General features: G+C 42.4%; 1 protein-coding gene and 1 long non-coding RNA gene across 4 annotated transcripts in view; one reads left to right on the forward strand and one right to left on the reverse strand.

Annotated features, from left to right (window-relative positions):
• The window catches only part of ranbp3b (RAN binding protein 3b), a 112,411-nt gene extending 105,733 nt beyond the window's left edge, over window positions 1-6,678 (reverse strand). Inside the window, exons 1-2 of the mRNA XM_078554746.1 lie at window positions 6,592-6,678; window positions 774-832 (exon numbers count right to left, since the gene is read on the reverse strand). Coding sequence (XP_078410872.1) covers window positions 774-832; window positions 6,592-6,613 — 81 coding nt within the window. The 5' untranslated portion in view covers window positions 6,614-6,678. The remainder of the gene's footprint in view (window positions 1-773; window positions 833-6,591) is intronic.
• Window positions 6,679-6,945: 267 nt separating this feature from the next.
• The window catches only part of LOC144688842 (uncharacterized), a 48,248-nt gene continuing 32,618 nt past the window's right edge, over window positions 6,946-22,575 (forward strand). For all 3 annotated transcript variants that reach the window (XR_013578489.1, XR_013578491.1, XR_013578490.1), the window contains exons 1-2: window positions 6,946-7,141; window positions 21,127-21,335. This is a non-coding gene — a long non-coding RNA (uncharacterized LOC144688842). The remainder of the gene's footprint in view (window positions 7,142-21,126; window positions 21,336-22,575) is intronic.

The following is a 22,575-nucleotide window of genomic DNA, read 5'->3' on the forward strand; positions in this document are numbered from 1 at the left end:
TCTCATATTGGGAGAGTACATAAGTTCACTATTTCTATTTTTAAAAAGGGGCCACATTAAAGTGATTTTCTCATTCCTCAACTTGGTTTAACTCCTATAGATTTTTTAACGGATACTACCTTGAAAGCCATTTTAATATCAGCCCAGGTTTTTGATAACATTTAATCTTACTATTTATAAAGCCATTTGAACCTCTTGATACATCGCTATCTCATTAACAACACGTTCTTACAAAATATATATATCTGATTTCATGAGTTCAAATCGCAATTCAACCAGAACTTACTGCCCACTACCACTCACAAGGACATTTAGAGGTGGATGTTTGTTTCATGAATTTCCAACACCTCAAGATTTAAATCACTCTGGTAAACCATCTAGTCCCCTGAACCTTCTTGATGCATTACTACCCCAAAACACACACTACATCGCCACTCCTTCAAGTCTCGCATCTTCAGTCAGTACTAATACACGTGGTAATTTAAAAAATACAAAATTCACAAGTATCAAGCAAGGTTAGAGATTAAGAAAAAATACACTACACTAGATAGTCGATGTCTGAAACAGGCTTCAGAAAAGTGAGTTAATTTGGGCTTAATTGGCACCTTTAAAATGGGATCTAGATTGCTATATGTTGAGACGGGGTATTTTCTGAGCAAGATGCTTTCAACTTCAAAATTCTTGGAAGACAACTAAAGTATAATTCAAACTCGGAACAATGCTATTTCACAAAACATAATATTGTGAAACAAATACTGATGTAAAATCCTTACCTTCTGTCCTTTCTCGTTTTTTTGAAATACAAAAACAGGTGGAGCAATGGCAGGTTTCTCTGTGAACAAAGAACAAAGAATAAATTAGTATGCACATTTTAGTCACAACTGCTTTTCTCCAACAAGATGAAAACTACAGAAATATTCAGTCTGGCACACTCATTTGCACTCAAGCTCTCTGACACACATCTGCACTCCCTTCCCCTCACACACTCCATGCCGCCTCAATCTCTCATATACACTTTCAACTCACCCTCACACTCTATGCACTCCCATATACTATTCCAAATACTCTGCCTATGTGCTCTCTCACACACTTCAAATGTATTATTCTCACAACCTCACTCTCGGACTCCCCTCAGGTCCAGTCACTCAACCCATAAAAATGCTCCTCACACACAGTTCACACTACCCACTCACAGAGCACAGCCCCATATGCTACACCACCCTCGCATACACATGGTCTCAGTCATGGACACACAAATCTCATGCTCTATCAGATATGCATCCTCCTTCACGCTCATTCTCACTCATTTTCATTTACATTTCCCTTGTGCAGTTTCTTACTTTCATGTGTAAAGAGTCAATCTCTCATACACACTCTTGGCACACAGAGTCAGGTACACCCTTCCTTCATGCTCCCTCTCTCACGAGTCACAAAAATACTTCTCATGTATGACTGCTCCACTGCAGTCACACTATTTCCTACACATCCCCATGACATGCACTCACACATTCCCACCCTTTGTGGGGGTCTCTCATACACACTGCTCTTTCACACATGCTCTCATCACTCTCATTCACACTTTTCTTACACTCACACAAACATGTAGTGCCAGAGCCACACAAACACTCCCTGTTCAAGTATGCCCAGTCTCTCACAAAAACATTCCCTTTATTCTCAGTCACCCATTCCCCTTGGATGCATTCCCTTACATCCTCCAACCTCCTGAACGTGCCTCTCTGTCACTCACTAAAACACACAACTGCTTTTGTGCACACACACACGAACTGCTCAAAGATATAAACCATCTCAAGAACTTGCACGCACTCTCAGTTCCCTCATATGCACTCTCACTGTTCAAACACCTGCTGATACTCACACTTTCCTCATGTGTTCTTATCTGAACGTTCATCATGCTTTTTTACATATTATTTATTGCACACACACCCATAATAAAAGCTCTGCATTCAAATATTCCATCTTCTTCACACTGCTCCTCACAAACAATATTATACTCAGATACACATCAGTCTGGCATTCACTCACACTCATCTCAGTCTCTCTCAAACAATCCACTCATCATCTCAGTCTCACAGACACAGGTGCCATGGCGCACACAATCCTTCAGGCTCTCTTCATCTTTCACACAATGCATAATGCACACAACCCTCATGCACATGTTTACACACACACTTCTTGTACATACTGTAACTAACACACCTGCATTCAAAAACATTTATGGAATATTGGCCTTTTTAAGGGTATTGGAATACAAGTGAGGCAAAGGTGCTCGAGTTGTACAGAACCTCGGTCAGGCCCCATCTGGAGGTCTCTGTTCGGTTTCGGGTACCTCAGGAAAAGATTAATTGGCCTTGTCGAAATAGAGTACAGAGTCACTGTGGAATGACAAAGCACAGAAGGAGGCCATTCAGCCAATCATGACTGTGCTTGATCATAACAACTCACTGTGCAAAAAACCTATTTCCTCATGTCACCTATTATATTTTCCTAATGCTTAAATTTGTGTCCTCTGGTTACTGACTCTCCTACTACTGGAAACAGCTTCCCCTCATTTACTCAATAAAAACAAAACCCTTGTGACTTTGAATGCCTCTATCAAATCTCTTCTAAACCTTCTCTTCTCCAAGGAGAACAGTCCCGGTTTTTCTAGCTCCTCCACGTAATTGAATTCTTTCATTCCCCTAACACAATTGCAGCAAATTTCCTCAGCGCCCTCTCCAGGGTTTTGATAATCTTCGCAAAATGTGGTGCCCAGAATTGGACACAATACTCTAGCTGGGGCTCCTGTTCTTGTACTCTCTGGGGGTGAAATTGGTATACGCCAGCAAAATAGCCTGGTAGCAAATCAGCAGCCAATATTTCACAGCGTTACTTTTTACTTTCCATTGACTTGGAAAATTTTACCAAGTCTTTTCATTTCAAAGCAAGTAAAACCAAGTGAGACTAGGAAACGAGTCACCAAAAAGAGACTGAACTATCGTTTTATGAACTTCAGTGGAAAGCTGATAGGGTGCAGTGAAGAATCAGCTCGCAATTCACAACAAGCCTGTTTCACACTGCTGGTGTAGACCAATTTAATCTCCTATGCATCTGTTAATAAAGCAAAAGATGCCATATACCCTTTTAACAGTCTTACCAACTTCTTTTGCCACTGTCAATGCACACACTACGAGGTCTCATTCTAATATTAAGGCTATGCTCCCATATCTTCAACTGCACAACTCTCAGCTATATAAATGTTCACCTTAAATCTGAAAATATTAAGAGGAGATTTGATTGGTGTTCAAAATCATGAATAGTTTAAAATAAATAAAAGGAGGAACTGCTTGCAGGAGCAGAAGGGTCAATTACCACAGAACACAAATTTAAGGTGTTTGGCACAAAAACCAGAGGCTACATGGTGAAAGCTTTTTTTTTTTAAATGCAGAGTTGTTGAGACCTGGAATGCACTGCCTGATTAACTTGTAGAAGAAGATTGAACAGTAACATTCAAAAGAGAATTGGGTAAATACTTGAACAAATAAAATTTGGAGGGCAATGGAGAAAGAGAAGGGGAGCACAGGATTAACTGAATAGTTCTGTGAAAGGCCCAGCAGAGGCATGATGGTTTAAATGACTGCCTTCTGTACAGTATCATTCTGTGATTCAATTCTAGGGCTCTTTCAACTGTCTCCATTAACTGAAGAACTCAATCAAGTTAATCAAACAGATTTTTCTTTAACAACTCTGTGCTGATTTACATTTATTAGCACACATTTTTCCAAGTGCCAATTAACTTCATTCCAGATTATTGTCGCTAAAGGTTGCCTCACCACCATCATTAGGCTGACTGGCTAGTAGATACCGGGTTTATCCCTTCCGCCTTTTTTGAACAGGGGTGTAACATTTGCAATTCTCCATTCATCCAGCAGTACCCCCATATCCAGGCAGAATTGGATGATTGTGGCCAGAGCCTCTACAATTTCCATCTTTACTTTACCTCCAGAAGGAAATTGCCTTTTTGTTCCCTCATTGGCACCAACTTTGGCTATCCGTTTACTATTGTAAATATATAAAAGACTTTTGGGCTCTCTTTTATGTTACCTGTTAATTTATTCTCATACACTATCTTCCATGGGTATATGAGCATCACTGGCAAAGCCAGCACTTGTTGACCAGGCCAGCACTTGTTGCCCATCCCTTATTGCCCATGAGGTGGTGGTGGTGAGCTGCTTTCTTGAATCACTGCAGTCACTAAGTGTAAGGGAATCCACAGTATTATCAGGAAGACAGTTTCAGGTTTTTGCCCCAGCGGTAAAGAAACGACAAAATAGTTCCAAGTCAGGACGGCGTGTGACTTGGAGGCGAACTTGCAGGTGGTGGTGTTGCCACATTTGCTGTCCTTGTTCTTCTAGGTAGCAGAGGTCACAGGTGTGGAAGATGCTGTCAAAGGGGGCTTGATGAGTTGTTGCAGTGCATCCTGTATTTGGTACATGCTGAGGCCATTGTCCGTCGGTGGTGGAGGGGGTGCCAATCAGCGGGCTGCTTTGTCCTGGATGGTGTCAAGCTTCTTGAATGTTGCTGGAGCTGCACTCATTCAGGCAAGTGGAGAGTATTCCATGACACTCCTGACTTATGCATTGTAGTGCCATTGAATGTCAAAGGGAGATGGTCATTGCCTGGCACTTAAATTATTTTCCATTTATCAACCCAAGCCTGAATATTGTCCGGGTGTTGCCACATATGGATACGGACTGCTTCAGTATCTGGAGTTGCAAACGATACTGAATGCTGTGTAATCATCAACGAACATCCCTTCTTCTGACCTTATGATGGAAGGAAGGTCATTGATGAAGCAGCTGCAGATGGTTGGGGCCAAGGCACCAACATGAGGAACTCCTGCAGCGAGGTCCTCAGGCTGAGATAAAGGCCTCCAATGACCACTATCATTTTCTTTTGTTCTAGATGTGACTCCAACCAGCTCTCCTGATTTCTTTTTTCAGTTCCCCCATGCCTTTTGGTTTGGTTCTCTACTCAATTATGAAACTGATATTTATGATCAGCCTCCTTTTCCCACTTCATCTCAATCTCTTCTCTTTAGTCATCCAGGGTCCGTTAGCTTTGGATGTCCTTCCTCTCCCCTTTGAGAAAGTTCTGGTGGAGAGGAGACAAAATCTCCTCTCTGATGGCTTCCCAATGCTCATTTATGATGTTATTGGGGAAAAAATTATTAAATTATGAAGACAGGTTGCATATTGGTTTCATTTAGTAGGTTGAAGAGTGATCTGAAAAAGGTCTTTAAAATGAGTAAGACCAAATATGGTAGGTACAGAGAAATTATTTCCTCCAGTAGGGGAATTCAGAATACAAGATAATAACCTCAAAATTAGAATTAGGTCACTTTGGAGTGAGTTTAGCTAGCATTTTATCCCCCTCGAATACAATGGGTATTGAGAAAATATGGAACTATCTTTTGCAAAATTCTAGGTTGAGTCAATTTAAATGTTCACAGTTGAGATCAACAGAATTTTGTTGATAGGAATTCAAGGGATATGGAGAAAAGGCTGGTAAATGGAGTTGAAACATACTGATCTGCAGAACAAGCGCAAGAAACTAAACGTCCTATGATTTCTGTACTATAAAACTCACCAGCCCTTTCATATTCTTCTGTGCCTTTTTAATATGCCACTCACCCCCTCCACAGCCACTCTAACTGCCGCTAAGTCTCTTCACTGCACCTACATCCACCCTTCTCTACCCTCTACCCATCATACATTCTCTTTCACCCTGATCACCCCCTCCCTGATGTTTCATTCCCTTCCACCCTGATTTTCCCCTGTTCCTCCATCCTGCTTTTCCTCACTCCCCAATCTCTACTGCCCTGTATCCTGAGCTCCAATTCCCCTCACTTCACCCATACTCACACCATCCCATCTGCATCCTGATCACACAGTCCCCTCAGGCCAATTCCACCTCATCTCTCACGACCTTCATTCTGATCACTCCCTCCCCTCCACCCCCCACCCCGATCAGGAGCTCCTACCCTCATTCTCCCCCTTAATCCCCCTCCACGCTGCTCTTCCTCCCTCCACGTTTCCCTAGTTGCTCTCTCCCCTCCGCCCTGATCGCTTTCTCTCTTCCATCCTTTTTTCTCCCCATCACTTTCAGTCCTTTCTAACTAACCCTTCGTTTCCTATTCCTCCCTCTCGAACATGTCCCTTTCTCGTTTTCAGTTTTAAGGTGGTCCAGTCTCTTTCCGTTCCTCACTCTTTACGTCTAACAGACTTGTTCTCTCTTTTTTATATCCTATTCCTCCCTCTTGTATCTATCCAACCGAATATTACCATCTGTTTTTGTTGTTATTGATTTGTTTGGCGCTCTGGTAGCTCACTGAGGCCTGGTTAGCCGGTGTTTTGTTGTGGGTGTGTGCGCCCCGTTCCTCCCCCTTCTCTAGCCATTCAGTGAAGAGCGACACTGGATTGAGCATGAGGCAGACACCGACACCGCCACTGTACACATCCTGGATTAAGAAGCTGAACTCCCGCCTCGCTTCTGCCGCGTCCTACTAGTCCGTCGCCGTTTTCACTTGCTTACCTTCGTTTGCCAGATCCGCCATTTTAGGATTCTCCGCGTCCCCACAATCCTTCGCGAACGGAAGATAGCTATGCGCATGCGGCTTATTCTGGCCGCGCCACTTTCGGGCATTGGTGAACATTGCGCGGGCGCATTTGATGCTGTTCGCAAGGGGAGGGGGGGGTGGGCGGGGCCAACTGTCGTTGGACAGTCTCCTGAATGCGCGTGCGCACTTGATGCTGATCGCCGGAGGTAGGGTAAAGGGCGGGACTAACTGTCATTGATGGACATTCAAGCGATAGCGCATGCGCACATGATGCTGATCGCTGGGGAGGGGCGGGGCTAACTGTCCTTGATGGACATTCCCCTGGATGCGCATGCGCCGCCTGCTGAATGTTGGCTTGGTGATGGTGATGGTGCGGGACTTCAGGGATTATCCTTGGGGAGGTGCTTGTTTGTAAATTCGTCACCGGGCAGTGGCGGCTTCATGAGTGATGGACGGTAAAGGAATGGGAACAAATCGGTTGCTGTATGTCCTTGCCAGACTGCAGTGCGCATGCGCGTCAGCATGGTGAGCCTGGTTTGGTCTGTAACTCATTCTGTTTTAGGGAGTTATTGTTGGACAGGTCCCTCTGCCCACACAAGCAATGCGCTCCAAATGCTGGAAATCGGAAGTAATAACAGTAAATGCTGCATATGGCAGTTCTGGTGCATCTGTGGGGAGAATAACATGATGAAAGGCCATTGACCAGAAACGTTAACTCTTTTTGTCTTGCTCCAATGATGCTGCCAGACCTGCTGAATATTTGCAGCATTGTCTATTTTTATCAGAGTGAGTAGGTTGGAAGGCACACATCCTCTGTCTGCAGACATCCATTGACTATGAATTGGATGTTCAACATCAGGCTGGCCTATTTTGTTTGCCCACTGTTTACAGTCTCATCCGATTATGATATGTCACAGGAATTCCATTTCAGATATCATTAATCATTTAGAGTCAAAGAATGGTTACAGCACAGAAAGACATCATTCGGCCCATCATGTCTCTACAAGAGCAACCCACCGAGTTCCACTCTCCCGCCTTTCCTTTGTAGTCCTGCAAATGTTTTCTCTTCTGTGACTCTATGAACTGCAGCTCAATGTGGAAGCAGATACATATAAATACAGTGGTTGTTAGATGAATCTTCTGATATGTATATTGTCCAAGCTTAATATTACCAAGAGAATGAAGTGTTGTTTGGACTGGAAGAATTTCAGTTGGAAAGGCTGAGATCAATCAAGGAAAGTCAGCACCAATTTGTAAAAGGAAGGTCAGCTCTGACTAACTGGATTGCATTTTCTGAGGAGGTAACTGATAGGGTTCATGAGGGAAGTGCAATGGATGTGGTCGACATGAATTTTAGCAAGGCTTTTGACAAGGTTCCGCATGGCAGGTTGGTCAAAAAACTAAAAGCCCTTGGGATCCAAGGGAGTGTGGCAAATTAGATCTAAAATTGGCTTAGTGCTACAAGGCAAAGGGTAATAGTTGACGCCTGGAAGGGTAATGTTTTTGCGCCTGGAAGACCTGTGGGGATCTGCAGGGCTTGGTGCTCAGTCCTTGCTCTTTGCAGTTTATATTAATAATTTAGACTCTAATGTAAGGGGCATGATAAAGAAGTTTGCAGATGATACAAAAATTGGCCTTGTGCTTGACAGTGAGAAGGAAAGCTTTTGACTGCAGGAAAACATAAGCTCCCTTCTGTCCCTATTACTAGCCAGAATTATATATGTGCTCTACCCACAAACACATGGCAAAGGACAATGGAAATTCAATTAGCCATAATTCCATCTTTTAAAATCTCAGTGCACTATCTTGCTACAATTTTACATAAACTAGCTATAGTTGTTTGGTAGTACAGATTTAGACTCTAATGTAGGGGGCATGATAAAGAAGTATGCAGATGATACAAAATTTGGTCATGTGCTTGACAGTGAGGAGGAAAGCTTTAGACTGCAGGAAAATAGGGAATGCATTTTGGGAGGTGCAACAAGGAAAGGGAATATACAGTAAAGGGGAGGATACTGAGTAGTGTGGAGGAACAGAGGTACCTTGGGTTGCATATGCACACACAAATCCTTAAAGATCGATAAAGTGGTTCAGAAGCATATGACATGCTTTCCTTTATTAGTGGAGGCATAGAATATAAGCCCAGGGAGGTTATACTAGAATCGTATACTAAACTAATTAAACTACAGCTTGAGTACTGCGTACAGTTTCAGTCATTGCATTACAGGAAAGCTGTGATTGCATTGAAGGGATGCAGAGAATATTTACAAGGCTGTTGCCAGGACTGGAAAAATTTAGTTATGATGAAAGATGGGACAGGCTGGGGCTGTTTTGCTTCAAACAAAGAAGGTGAAGTGGTGAATTAATTGAGGTGTATAAAATCATGAGGAGCCTAGTTAGAGTAAATAGGGATGAGCTATTTATCAGAGGGGTCAAAAACCAGGGGGCAGAGATTTAAAGAAATTGATAAAAGAATAAGAGGCAAGGTGAAGAAACATTTTTTCATTCAGAGGGTGGTAGGAACCTGGAACTCACTGCCTGAAAAGATGGTAGGGCAGAAACTCTCACCACATTAAAAAAAAATTTGTATGTCTACATGAAGAACCATGACCTGCAGGACTATGGGCCTGGTGCAGCAAGGTGGGATTAGTTTGGGGAATTCTTCATCAGGCACCATGGGCCAAATGGGCTCCTATGTTGTAAATTTTCTATGATTTTTAACTGTAACTATACCTTCTGCAATCAAGCAAAATCCTGCTGAATTGATTTCCCACTATCTATTCTCTACATATAAATAAACCTGGCAGTCACAGACAATAAGCTCCCTTCTGTTCCTATTCCTAGCCAGAATTACATATGTGCTCTACCCACAAACACAAGGCAAAGGACAATGGAAATCCAATTAGCCATAGTTTCATCTTTTAAAATCTCAGTGCACTATCTAGCTACAATTTTGCATAAACTAGATATAGTTGTTTGGTAGTACAGAACTTGAATATTGCCAGAAAAAGAGACATGTCTAAACTTTTCATCTTGCACTCATCAGGACACTTGCAAGAAAACTGATATAAGGTGGAAAACAACAATTTATGTGTGTGGAGAGTGTTGATTGGTTGGCAAGTGGTGTTGCCATGGGGAATGTACCACTGATGGTGACTGACAGTTAACTGCCAAGCATTGTTTGAAATTTAAACCAGGTAGCTTGACCCTGATTAGTCAAGGCGTTGCCCTGAGGAATGAGTCAGCAAATGGCTGTCACTTATCTTGTTTAGCTGAAACAGGCACAATGTGTATACTTGTTCTTTCTGTCTACAAAGAACAGGGCCCTGTATATTAATATATGTAGCTTCCAGTACATGCAAATGTGCCATACTGTGAGCCTGACTGACAATCTTAAATTGGTTGTCAGCGTAATTCTTGGCACATTGAGGATTATTTAGCAAATGTTGTCCAATCACAGAATCTCATCTAATGCTGGACGCTGTGCTTTGAGTTTTGCAATCAGGGTTTGGTCTGTACCCTGCCCTTTCCGAACAGCGGCGGGGTCATGCTATTTGATACTATTCGCCAGTTTTGGGACATACAGCCTACATAGCTACCATCACACTGGCACTGAAATTCATATACCACATTACTCATTTGTGTGATAGGCAGACATCTTTTTGGCTTGATGGCAGCATCCTGTTAGTGGCGAATACCACTCGTGTTGCTGCTGCATAGTAGCAGCGTAAAACAGCTAGCTTCACCTGTTGCTCAAATTTTTGAGATAGCTTGCCTTTCTAAGGTAATCTGAGGTAGACTGGGCACTTTTCAGGGCTGGGAGTGACAGCCTTAGGCCTGTTCATGAGTTTGCGTGATATACATTGCGAAATGATCTGATCAGGGTAGCCATTATCCTGCAGGATGCCTTTGATGCACCCTATTTTGGCATCAAGCTTGCATGGTGAGCAAATGGCTCAGGCCCTATTTACAAAGTTGCTGATAAGACCAATCTTATAGCGTGTGGAACTATAAGAATCCTAGTGCATATATTGACCAGTGAATGTAAGCTTGTAGTAGACCATGATAGAGTATTCCCTGGCAGATTTCTCAACTAGTACGTCAAGGAAGGGGAGTTAATTTGACTGCTCCATTTCATAGGTGAATTTGAGCACAGAATAGAGCCCATTAGAGACATGTAAGGAAATTGTCACATGCAGCTGCGGATTTAAATGTAGCAAACGTATCATTCACATATTAGAAATATGCGAGGGGTAGGAGGTTAGGTGTCGTTCCATCGAAGATCCGTTTCTCATGGAATCCAGCAACGATGTTTGCGAGAGCTGAGCCTAGAGGGATCCCATGGCAACAGCATCTATTTGGGCATTTGCATGTACTGGAAGCTACATATATTAATACATAGGGCCCTGTTCTTTGCGGGCAGAAAGAACATGTACACACATTGTGCCTGTTTCAGCTAAACAAAACAAGTGACAGCCATTTGCTGACTCATTCCTCAAGGCAATGCCTTGACCAATCAGGGTCAAGCTGCCTGGTTTAAATTTCAAACAATGCTTGGCAGTTAACTCAGTCACCATCAGTGGTGCATCGTCCATGGCAACACCTCCACCAATCAGGGTCCACTTGCCAACCAATCAGCACTCTCTTCTCATACAGTATAAAGTTGTTGCTTCCCCTGACATTGGCATTCTTGTGTGTGCCCTGATGAGTGCAAGGTGAAAAGCTTAGACATGTCTCTTCTGTCAGCAATACTGAACTAGATTTGATTCAGAAAAAACTGATAACAGCATTCGTATAAGATCTTAAGAAATAGGAGTAGGACTGGGCCTTTCGGCCCATCGAGCCTGCTGCACCATTTAATAAGATCATGGCTGATGTGATTATGGCCTTAACTCCACTCTTCTGCCTGTCCCCCATAACCCTTGTCTCCCTTATCAAATATACTCAATAACCCAGCCTCCACTGTTCTCTGTGGACGAGAATTCCAAATACGAACAACCCTCTGAGAGAAGAAATTCCTCCTTATCATTGTCTCAAGTTGGAGATCCCTTATTTTTAAATGTACCCCCTAGTTCTACATTCCCACAGGAGGGGAAACATCCCCACAGCATCTGCCCTGTCAAGCCCCCTCAGGATCTTATATGTTTCAATAAGATCGCCTCTCATTCTTCTAAACCCCAATGAGTAAAGGCCCAACCTGCTCAATCTTTCCTCATAACACAACTCCTACATCAGCCTAATGAATCTTCTCCGAACTGCTTCTAATGCAAACGTATCTCTTCTTAAGTAAGGAGACCAAAACTGTAACAGTACTCTGGGTGTGATCTATTACAATTGCTGATGGGGTGGAGTTGATGGCATATGATTTTACCAATGATTGCCTTTCCTCTACAGTTAAAAAGTTAAGCAAACAAGCTGGGGCTTGTTCATTGCACATTTGAAAAGCAGGATCCTGTTAATGTAAGTGCAAAGGCAGGACAGTTTTTTGGTGAAAACAGAAGGTCTTTAAAGTGGTACTTGTCGCCTCTGTGGAGTAATTATAAGCTGTTGATAAGATACCTAATGACAGAGCACATAGGGAAGAATTTTACGCTCCCCTCTGGTGGGTTTGTAGGCAGGGGGTGTGCGTAAATTTCCTTGGATGGGCTTCCTGCTGGGTTCCCACATACCCTGACCTCTCTGCAATTTTATGCTGATGCAGGCAAGGCCTCAGCTGGACCACCCACCCTTGCTCCAATTGAGGCCCTTAAGTGGCCAATTATTGACCGCTTAAAGGCCATTTCCCACCCAGCCTAAACTTTTAGGCTGGCGGGAGGAGTTCCAGGGAAGCCCGAAAATAATCGGGTTCAGGCTTCAGGTGGGAAGGTTGGGGGGCAGGGGAACAACTCCATCAGCAGTCCCCTTTTAACATCGTGAGCAACACCCCCTCCCCCTAAGGTCCGGTAACCGGAGGACCTCCCTCTCCCCCAGCCTCTCCACCCCACCCCAATACCCCACTGTTCACACCCCCAGGCCTCCCCTACCCTCCCTGGTCTAAGACACCCAAAACTTACCAGGCTCTGGGGACTGCATGCAGCCCTAGCCCTGTCTACTGCAGCTTTTGGTACTGCAAGGACTAGAGTTTGGTTGGCAGGTCTCTGAGGCAGGACTTCCTCCTGAGTGAGGGGTGGAAGTCCCGCCTCCAGCCAGTTAATGCTCATTGGAACGTGAAATTGCTGCAGGGCAGACAGTGTTGGTGAGGATGTATTCCTGGGAAGGGAAACCCAGCCAGCCTAAAAATTCTGGCCATAATTAAGCCAGAAGGATCATTACAGAGTTGCATTCATCTGTAAGAACACAAGATTAGACTATGATCCTAAATAAACTTCCCACTACATAAAATCTGTCATAAGTCATGATCCAAAGGGTTCCTTCAGGCTAGCACCAATGACTGACAAGATTGATTGTCTTCAAAAACCTATGGGCGAGGGCGTTCATGTCATTTGGAGAGAGTGCCATATGGAGCTGGCATCTAGTTGAATATGTTGTTATAAGCTCTGTCAGGAGCTTGAAACAAATGGTGTTTGTGGTCAAGATAGGGAAACAGTAGTGGTAATGTTACTGGATCAGTAATCCCAAGGCCTTGACCACTGCGCTGGAGTCATGAGATCAAATCCCACCGCGACAACCAAGTGAATTTAAATTCAATGAAATAAATCTGGAATAAAATGCTAGTCTCATTAATAATGATCATGAATCTATGGATTGTCATTAAAAATCCATTTGGTTCAATAAAAAGGACTGCCACCCTACCTGGTCTGACCTACATGTGACTCCAGACCTGTACCAAATGTGGTTGGCTCTTAACTGCCCTCTGAAATAACCTAGCAAGTCACTCAGTTGTAAGCGGCTCACCACTACCTACTCAAGGACAATTAGAGATGGGCAATAAACACTAACATTGCCAGTGACCCTCAGATCCCATGAAATATAAAAAGGTGGAAGTCTTCAAACCAGTTTTCTAGGAGGATGTGGATACCGTACTGCATCTCCTTGTTATTGGCAGGATGGCAGGCTTTGATGAGAGTTAAATCGGATGACTGGAAACTGCTCCAGTGGAAGGAATAACAGGAATGCTGCTGGAGAACAATGACAGAAACCACTGCTTCAGCGAGGAGCTATTCTGCTGAGATGGACAAATACATGCGTTTACTGTGTTAGATACATGCATATCTTCTATGTTCCAGATCATACAGTGGCTTTACTTCTAAGAAGGGGGAATCCTAATCAGGTCAAAAAACTATGAAAGAATCACACTATCAGTGGTTCTTCAGCTTATCATGGCAAATGTATCAACTGATTTGGGGGCTCATGAAATAATCAGAAAGGAACAGGATGGATTTCACTCCTGTTTGGATTGCATTGGACTGATTGCGACATTATATGAAATTGAAGAGCCTCATGCAGTCATTATAAAGAATGTGGAAGTTAAGGCAGAAAATGGCAATATCTTTGATTTTATCTGCAGTTTAGGGGGAGGCGGTGGCGTAGTGGTAATGTTACTGAACTAGTAATCCAGAGGCCCAGGCTAATGCACTGGGAACATGGGTTTGAATCCCACCACGGCAGCTGGTAGAATTTAAATTCTTTAATAAATCTGGAATTCAAAAAAGCTAGTCTTGGTAATAGTGACCATGAAACCATGTCGATTCTCATAAAAAGCCAACTGGTTCACTAATGTCCTTTAGGGAACTAAATCAGCTGTCCTTGCCTGGTCTGGCCTACGTGTGACTCCAGACCCAAAGCAATGTGGTTGACTCTTAAATGCCCTCTGAAATGGCCATGCAAACCACTCGGTTGTATCAAACCCCCATAAAGTCTACAAAAAGGAATGAAATCAGATGGATCACCAGGCATTGGAGATGGCAACTGCAAACCCAGCCCTGTCAACCCTGCAAAGTCCTCCTTACTAGTTCATGGGGGCTCGTGCCAAAGTTGGGAGAGCTGTCCCACAGACTAGTCAAGCAACAGTCTGATATAGTCATACTCACAGCATCATACCTTACAGACAATGTCCCAGACAACACCATCACCATCCATGGGTATGTCCTGTCCCACCAACAGGACAGACCCATCAGAAATGGTGGCACATTCTTATACTGTCGGGAGGGAGTTTCCCTGGGAGTCCTCAACATCAACTCTGAACCGTGAAGTCTCGTGGCATCAGGTCAAACCTGAGCAAGGAAACTTCCTGCTGATTACCACTTACCTCCTACCCCTACTCAGCTGATGAATCAGTACTCCTCCATGTTGAACAGCACTTGGAGGAAGCACTGAGGGTGGCTAGAGCGCAGAAGGTACTCTGGGTAGGGGACAGTAATGTCCATTACCAAGAGTGGGCTCGGTAGCACCACTACTGACCGAGCTGGCTGAGTCTTAAAGGACATATCTGCTAGACTAGGTCTGCAGCAAGTGGTGAGGGAACCATCAAGAGGGAAAACCTACTTGATCTCATCCTCACCAATCTACCTGTCGCAGATACATCTGTCTATGACAGTGTTGGTAGGAGTCACCACTGCATAGACCTTATGGAGACCAAATCTCGTTTTCACATTGAGGATACCCTCCATTGTGTTGTGTGGCACTACCACCATGCTAAATGGAATAGATTTCGAACAGATCTAGCAACTCAAAACTGGGCATCCATGAGGGGCTGTGGGCCATCAGCAGCAGCAGCATTGTATACAATCACAATCTGGAACCTCATGGCCCGGCATATCCCCCATTCTAAGATTAACATCAAACCATGGGATCAACCCTGGTTCAATGCAGAGTGTAGGTGGGCATGCCTGGAGCAGCACCAGGCATATCTAAAAATGAGGTGAAACTACAACACAGGACTACTTGCATGCCAAACAGCAGAAGCAGCATGTGGTAGACAGAGCTAAGCAATTCCACAACCAACGGATCAGACCTAAGCTCTGCAGTCCTGTCACATCCAGCCGTGAATGGTGGTGGACAATCAAAACAACTAACTGGAGGAGAAGGCTCCACAAATAACCCCATCTTCAATGAAGGGAGAGTCCAGCACATCAGTGCAGAAGACAAGGCTGAAGCATTTGCAACAATCTTCAAATGCCGAGTGGATGATTCATCTGGGCCTCCACCTGAGGTCTCCAGCATCACAAATGCCAGTCTTCAGCTAATTTGATTCACCCTATGTGATATCAAGAAATGGCTGAAGGCGCAGGATACTGCCAAGACTTTGGATCTCAACAACATTCCAGCAATACTACTTAAGACTTGTACTCCTGAACTAGCTGCATCCTTAGCTAAGCTGTTCCAGTACAACTACAACACTGGCATTTACCCGGCAATTCTAGACTTGCACCTTCTAATTAATAAGTGAACTTACTGTTCTTCCTAATTCACATTTATCTGTGTTGAACTTCACTTGCCAATTATTTGCAGACTTTACAAGTTAATTAATACTGTCCTGTAAATTGTTTCAGTCCTCGGTATTGACTATGCCCCCCTTCCCCGTCAATTTGGTGTTATCTGCAAATTTAGAAATTGTGTTTACGATTCCAAAAAAATAAGTCATTAATTGTAAACAGCAGTGGTCACAATACTGATCCTTGTGGAACAGCAGTTCCCACCCTCCACCCCTGTGAATAGCTACTCTTTACTCCCAACCTCTCCTTTCTATTTTGAAGCCCGCCAGCAATCCATCCTGCCACATGTCCTCTGATTGTTTTCATTAGTCTATTATAGGGCACCTTATCGAAGGCCTTTTGCAAATTCAGATAATTCACATCTCCTGCATTACCATTGTCTACTCTCTGTCACCTCCTCAAAAAATTCAATAAAGTTTATCAAGCAAGATTTGCCCTTTTGAAATCCATGCTGATGATTCACTGCTATATTTTTCATTTCTAGATCTTTTATTCTGTCCTTTAGTAGGCAGTCCATTATTTTTTTCTATCACCGATGTTAAGCTATAATTGTTCTATAATTCATTGGACATGTTCTATCTGTCTTAAATATAGGTTAGCTATCCCTCAGCTCCCTGGCACTACATCTTTTTCTAAGGAAACATTAAACTTGTGTCGTAATGACTCTGCTATCTCTTAGTTTCCTAGATTCTTTTAAAATGCATGGATGCAATCCATCCAGACCAGGGGGTTTATTCTCTTTGAGCCTGATCAGTTCATTTAATACATCCCCTATTTTTATTTTAAATGCACTTATCTCAATGCTTATCTCATAATCCAATGTTATGTCCACCTGTTGTATCATCTGAGAAATACTGAAGGGAAATAATGATTTAAATATTTAAAAACATGAGAAATAGGAACAAGAGAAGACCATGTGGCCTGCTCCCTCATTCAAGGTGATCATGACTTTTTTTTTATATTCGTTCATGGGATGTGTGCATTGCTGGCTATACCAGCATTTATTGCCCATCCTTACTTGTCTTTGAGAAGCTGCAGTCCAGTCTGTAGTTGCACCCACAGTGCTGTTAGGGAAGGAGTTCCAGGATTTTGACCCAGTGACAGTGAAGGAACGGTGATGTATTTCCAAGTCAGGATGTGGCTTGAGGGGACATTGTAGGTGGTGGTGTTCCCACGTATCTGCTGCTCTTGTCATAGATGGTATCGGTCGTGGCTTTGTACGATGCTGTCTGAGGAGTCTTGGTGAGCTCCTGCAGTGTATCTTGTAGATGGTACTGTTATGATACAGCAGGTGGTATTTGCAAGCTGACCAAATCCACAAGGGAAACTTAGCCACGCTATCACATAGTTTTGTAATTTGTATTTATTACTGTAAAATTTGTGCACAGAATTCAGAAGTAATGAACCCACTAACACTTTAGAGGTTTTAAAAACTAAATTAAAACATTTATCAACAAAAGAAAGGAATAAAACACATACACAAGATTACAGTTACACCATTATTTAATATTATAACAAATCCCAAAATTCCTAATTAATCTGACTCCCAGGTGCACACCCCCTTTAATGCAACAGTTGAAAATAGATTTTAAATTTAGATAGGCAATCCAGCAAGGTTGCAACAGGCACCCACTCAACAGTGGAATTCCAAAAGCTTTTAACACAACTTTGGTTACTGGAACAGCAAACTTCTGCGAAGTGGCTGGAGGCTGTTTCCCTAATTCTGTTTCACACAGTGTATCTTTTAGACTTACATGGCCACCCCTGATACAACCTTCCATCCTTCTTTAAATATATTTCTTCCCCTTTAATCTGTAAATCCCATTGTTCCCATATGTCTTTGGAATTTACTTTTTCCATAATATAAAAATCTTTCATGTTGTCAATATGGCCTTTTCCTTTTGGGAAAAATAAACGTAATAACTTTGCCCTATTTAGCTTGTTAGTTGTAAACGTCCTACCATCCCTTTGAAAATCAAACAGCTCTGCGCTTATCTTAAAATGCAAATTTCATTCACACCCTAACTGCTGAGACTTTTACCCTAGCTCACTCATTAGCATTTCAAATACCCTTTTTACACCTAACTCTTTCAATAATTTCAACCTTGCAATCTATCCGACTCTAATTCAACTAAATCAGCCACCCACAGTACCACACACACACAAGCCTACCTTACAATATCCCACAATACCATTATGAAAAATATGATAGTTTCGTGACAGTACACACTACTGCCACTGTGCGTTGGCGGTGAAGGGAGTGAATGTTTGTGCATGGAGTGCCAATCAAGCGGGCTGCTTTGACCTGGATGGTGTCGAGCTTCTTGAGTCTTGTTGGAGCTGCAGTCTTCCAGGCAAGTGGAGAGTATCCCATCACACTCCTGACTTGTGCCTTGTAGATAATGGACAGGCTTTGGGGGGGTTAGGAGGTGAGTTACTCACCATAGGATTCCTAGCCTCTGACCTGTTCTTGTAGTCGCAGTATATGCCTAGTCCAGTTCGTTTCTGGTCATTGGTAATACCCAGGATGTTGATAGTGGGGCATTCAGCAATGGTAATGCCACTGAATGTCAAGGGTGATGGTTAGATTCTCTTGTTGGGCATGGTCATTGCCTGGCATTTGTGTGGCATGAATATTACTTGCCTCTTGTCCGCCCAAGTCTGGATATTGCCCAGGTTTTGCTGCATTTGGACATAGACTGCTTCAGTATCTGTGGAGTTGCGAACAGTGCTGAACATTGTGCAATAATCAGCAAACATCCCCACTTCTGACCGTATGATGGAAGGAAGGTCATTAATGTAGCAGCTGAAGATAGTTGAGCCTAGGACACTACCCTGAGTAACTCCTGCAGTAACGTCCTGGATCTGAGATGATTGACTTCCAACAACCACAACCACCTTCCTTTGTGCTAGGTATGACTCCAATCAGCAGAATGTTTTCCCCCGATTCCCATTGACTCTAGTTTAGCTGGGGCTCCTTGATACCATACTCGGTCAAATGCTGCCTTTGTGTCATCTCACCTCTGGAGTTCAGCTCTTTTGTCCATGTTTGAACCAAGGCTGTAATGAGATCTCGAGCTGAGTGACCTTGGCGGAACCCAAACTGAATGCCAGTGAGCAGGTTATTGCTAAACAAGTGCCGCTTGATAGCACTGTTGATGACACCCTTCTATCACTTTACTGATGATCGAGAATAGACTGATGAGGTGGTAATTGGCCTGGTTAGATTTGCCCTGTTTTGTGCATAGGACTTACCTGGGCAATTTTTCACATTGCTGGGTAGATGCCAGTGATCTTTGGCATCAACACCAACTTCCTACCCACTCCACATATTCCTTGATTCTCTGAGAGACAAAAAATCTCTCTGTCTCAGCCTTAAATATATTAAATGATGGCACTTCCACAGCCGTCTGGGATAGAAAATTCCAAAGATTCAAAGCGCTTTGAGTGAAGAAATCTCATCTCATCTCAGTCCTAAATGTTCGGTCCCTTATTCTGAAACTGTGACTGCCTGTTCTAGATTCCCCAGCCAGGGGAAACAACGGGCAATATTTTACAGCCCCATTGCAGCAGGGGTGGGGCAGTAAATGTGGTATGCCGTTCAAAACTCCATTGACTTCGGTGGGAACGGAAGATCCCACCAGCGGGAGGAGTCATAAAATTCCACCCAACATCCCAGTATCAACCCTGTCAAACCCTTTCAGAATCTTGAACGTTTCAATAAGACCACCTCTCATTCCTCCAAACTCCAGAGAATATAGACACAACTTACTCAGCCTGACATCATCGGAGAACTTTCTCATCCCAGGAACCAATCTGGTGAACCTTCACTTTACTGCCTCAAATCTGCCATCTCTATTGTTACCTATAGTTTTATCCTGTCTATCCTTTAATGGCCCTATTTCCATCCCAGTCTTTGTTTTTTATTGATGTGCCTGCAAAATATTTTACTATTTTGGCTTATGTTCTTTGATTATTTAATTTCATAGTTCCTCTTTGCCTTCCTAATTGTTTTTGACCTCTCCTAATTTCTTTGTGTTCTCTCTTATCATACACTCCTCTGCGATCTATGTACTTAATGTATATCTCTTTCCTTACCCTCTGTTGTTCCCTTATGTTTTTATTCTTGCCATGGACTCTTATTAGTGTTTAGTTTGTTCTTTTCTTTTAGCAAAATATATTTTTCTTGCACCCTGTTGAGTACCATTTTAAATGTTTCCTTTTGTTTCTCAACATCAACATTTACACATTTTATTTTCCTAACTTCTATTCTCAGCCCCTCAAATTCAGCTTTTCTCTAATCTATTAACCTGGTTTTCATCATACTTATATTGTTCTCTATTATCATTTTAAAACAATTTATATTATAGTCACTATTGCCAAAATGTTCCCCTACTTTTACTTCACTTATTTGCTCTGGTTCATTCCATATTACCAGATCCAAAAGTGAATATCCCCTTGTTGGGCTTTTTACATTGTCATGATATTGTGATGTATGCATGTGTAATATTAATCTTTAATTTCATCAGCTGGTCAAATATATATATTGAAATTCTTTAAAGGACACTGACTTAAGCTGACTGTCACAGGTCACCTGACTCATCTTGTATTATAAATTGGTCAGTTTCTGGAAATTTCCAATGTGGATTACAATTAGGGCATGGCAAGGTAACCTCGTATGGAATTTCACACCTACTAATGTCAAGAATTATTTCAAAGATGAACTTAAACTGTTACTATTTGCTTTTCTATAAAGCTACCTTTCAGGCAGAAACAGAAAGTTTACCGGGACAATAGCAATATAGATAGCGTTGATATGATCTTCCTAGCTCATTACAGGTTCATCCAGAAGTGATGGCTGGGACATTAAAGAAACTGATCAACGAGACCATAATAGAATAGCCAAGGTCTGTCCAGACATGAGCTAATCAATTACCTTCTGAACTCATTATGGGGAGAACAGTCATGTGACCAGAATAACCATTTTGAAATGTCTTTTATTACAACACTCAGGGCAGTCTAGAAGAAGAAGTCTAATGGAGCAGTAACATCACCTCTCTCTCCTTTGTTCTCAAGTTCAGAGCTCTGTTATGTTCCATTGTGGAATCCATCACGGAGAATGAAACTTCAGGTACAATAGCATCAACTTTTGGAGAAGAAGGATTATGGTTTAAAAGAGACTATCTCTAGACATTGCAGTTTACATTGGCCTCAACCCCACTGGAATTTCAAGACCACCGTAAAAAGACCTGCCTCAGCCACGAACTCCAGCGGACTCATAAACAGTGAAGTCTCTATTTTTTGTTTTTTATCATTGAATTTTAATTTAGCCAAAAATAACGTCCTCTGCCATATAATTTGTAATTTTTGCATGCTTATGTGTGTTGCGAAGTTTGGGGCATGTTTACCTTTTTAAATATCTTTATATCTTTACCTGGGTCAGTTTTTAGCACAATAAAAACTAACCCCTTTTGTGTTTAAATTCAAGAAAGCCTATTGGACTGAGTCCTTTGCAATTAGCATGTGAATTGTTGAGTACAGACACTGAATTAATACCTTCATCCTGATAAATTACAAAAAAAATGCCCTGTAATGATCAATCGTGGAGTGGGAAAGAAAGGTCAAGTCCTGACGTGTTCTCACCAGTTGTCATAACGTATTGGGTTAGAAAGGAGTCCTGGACACATTATAGTAACTTCATTCCCTTATCCCCTATATCGTTCTCGTCTGTCTAATTGATATTGGAGTAGTTGAAATCCCCCATGATTATTGTTCTGTTTTTTAATCAATTTCCTAATTTGTAACTGTAAGACTACTAATATTGCATGCAAATCTTGACCTGAGGATATGTTCAATTATATGATACAGAAAATTGTATGAGGCTTCCGAGATGTTAGTAGGCAGTGAGTGTATGGATTAGTAGTATTTAGGATCTATAATTTAAGTGTCAGCTGTGTCTCAGTCATAACTTACTTCTGAGTCAAAAGGCTGATAACTCCAGTGCAGTATTGTTGGGGGGGGCTACAATGTTGGAGATGCTGTCTTTCGTATGAGGCATTAAAGTGGGTCCCCATCTGCCTTCTCACACAAATCTAAAAGATCCTTTGGCTTTAGTTCAAAAAGCAGGGGAGTTCTCTCCAGTGTCCTAGGTAATATTTATCGCTCATCATCATCACTAAAAATAGATTATCCGGTCATTATCACTGCTGTTTATGGGACCTTGCTGTGTGCAAATTGGCTACTGTAGCACTGCTTCAAAAAGTGGTTCATTGATTCAGTGACACCCTAAGGTCGTGAAAGCCACTATATAAATGCATTTTTTTTAAATGAAAGTCTCTTTTTGCTCCCGATTCCTGGTTTCCCACCTATGCAGTAATTTTGGTATTAAGCATCAGTGATCTGTCCCTGACCTCTTCCAAAATTGTATTTGACTAAAAGCTAAGGGGTGTGCTGAACCAGCTCGGTGTTGAAATTTCAATTTTTTCTTCCTTTGCTTCATGTATGGAGACCGAATGAGAATTAGAA

This window comes from Cetorhinus maximus, chromosome 13 (genome assembly GCF_964194155.1).
Source record: "Cetorhinus maximus chromosome 13, sCetMax3.hap1.1, whole genome shotgun sequence".
Taxonomy (NCBI): domain Eukaryota; kingdom Metazoa; phylum Chordata; class Chondrichthyes; order Lamniformes; family Cetorhinidae; genus Cetorhinus; species Cetorhinus maximus.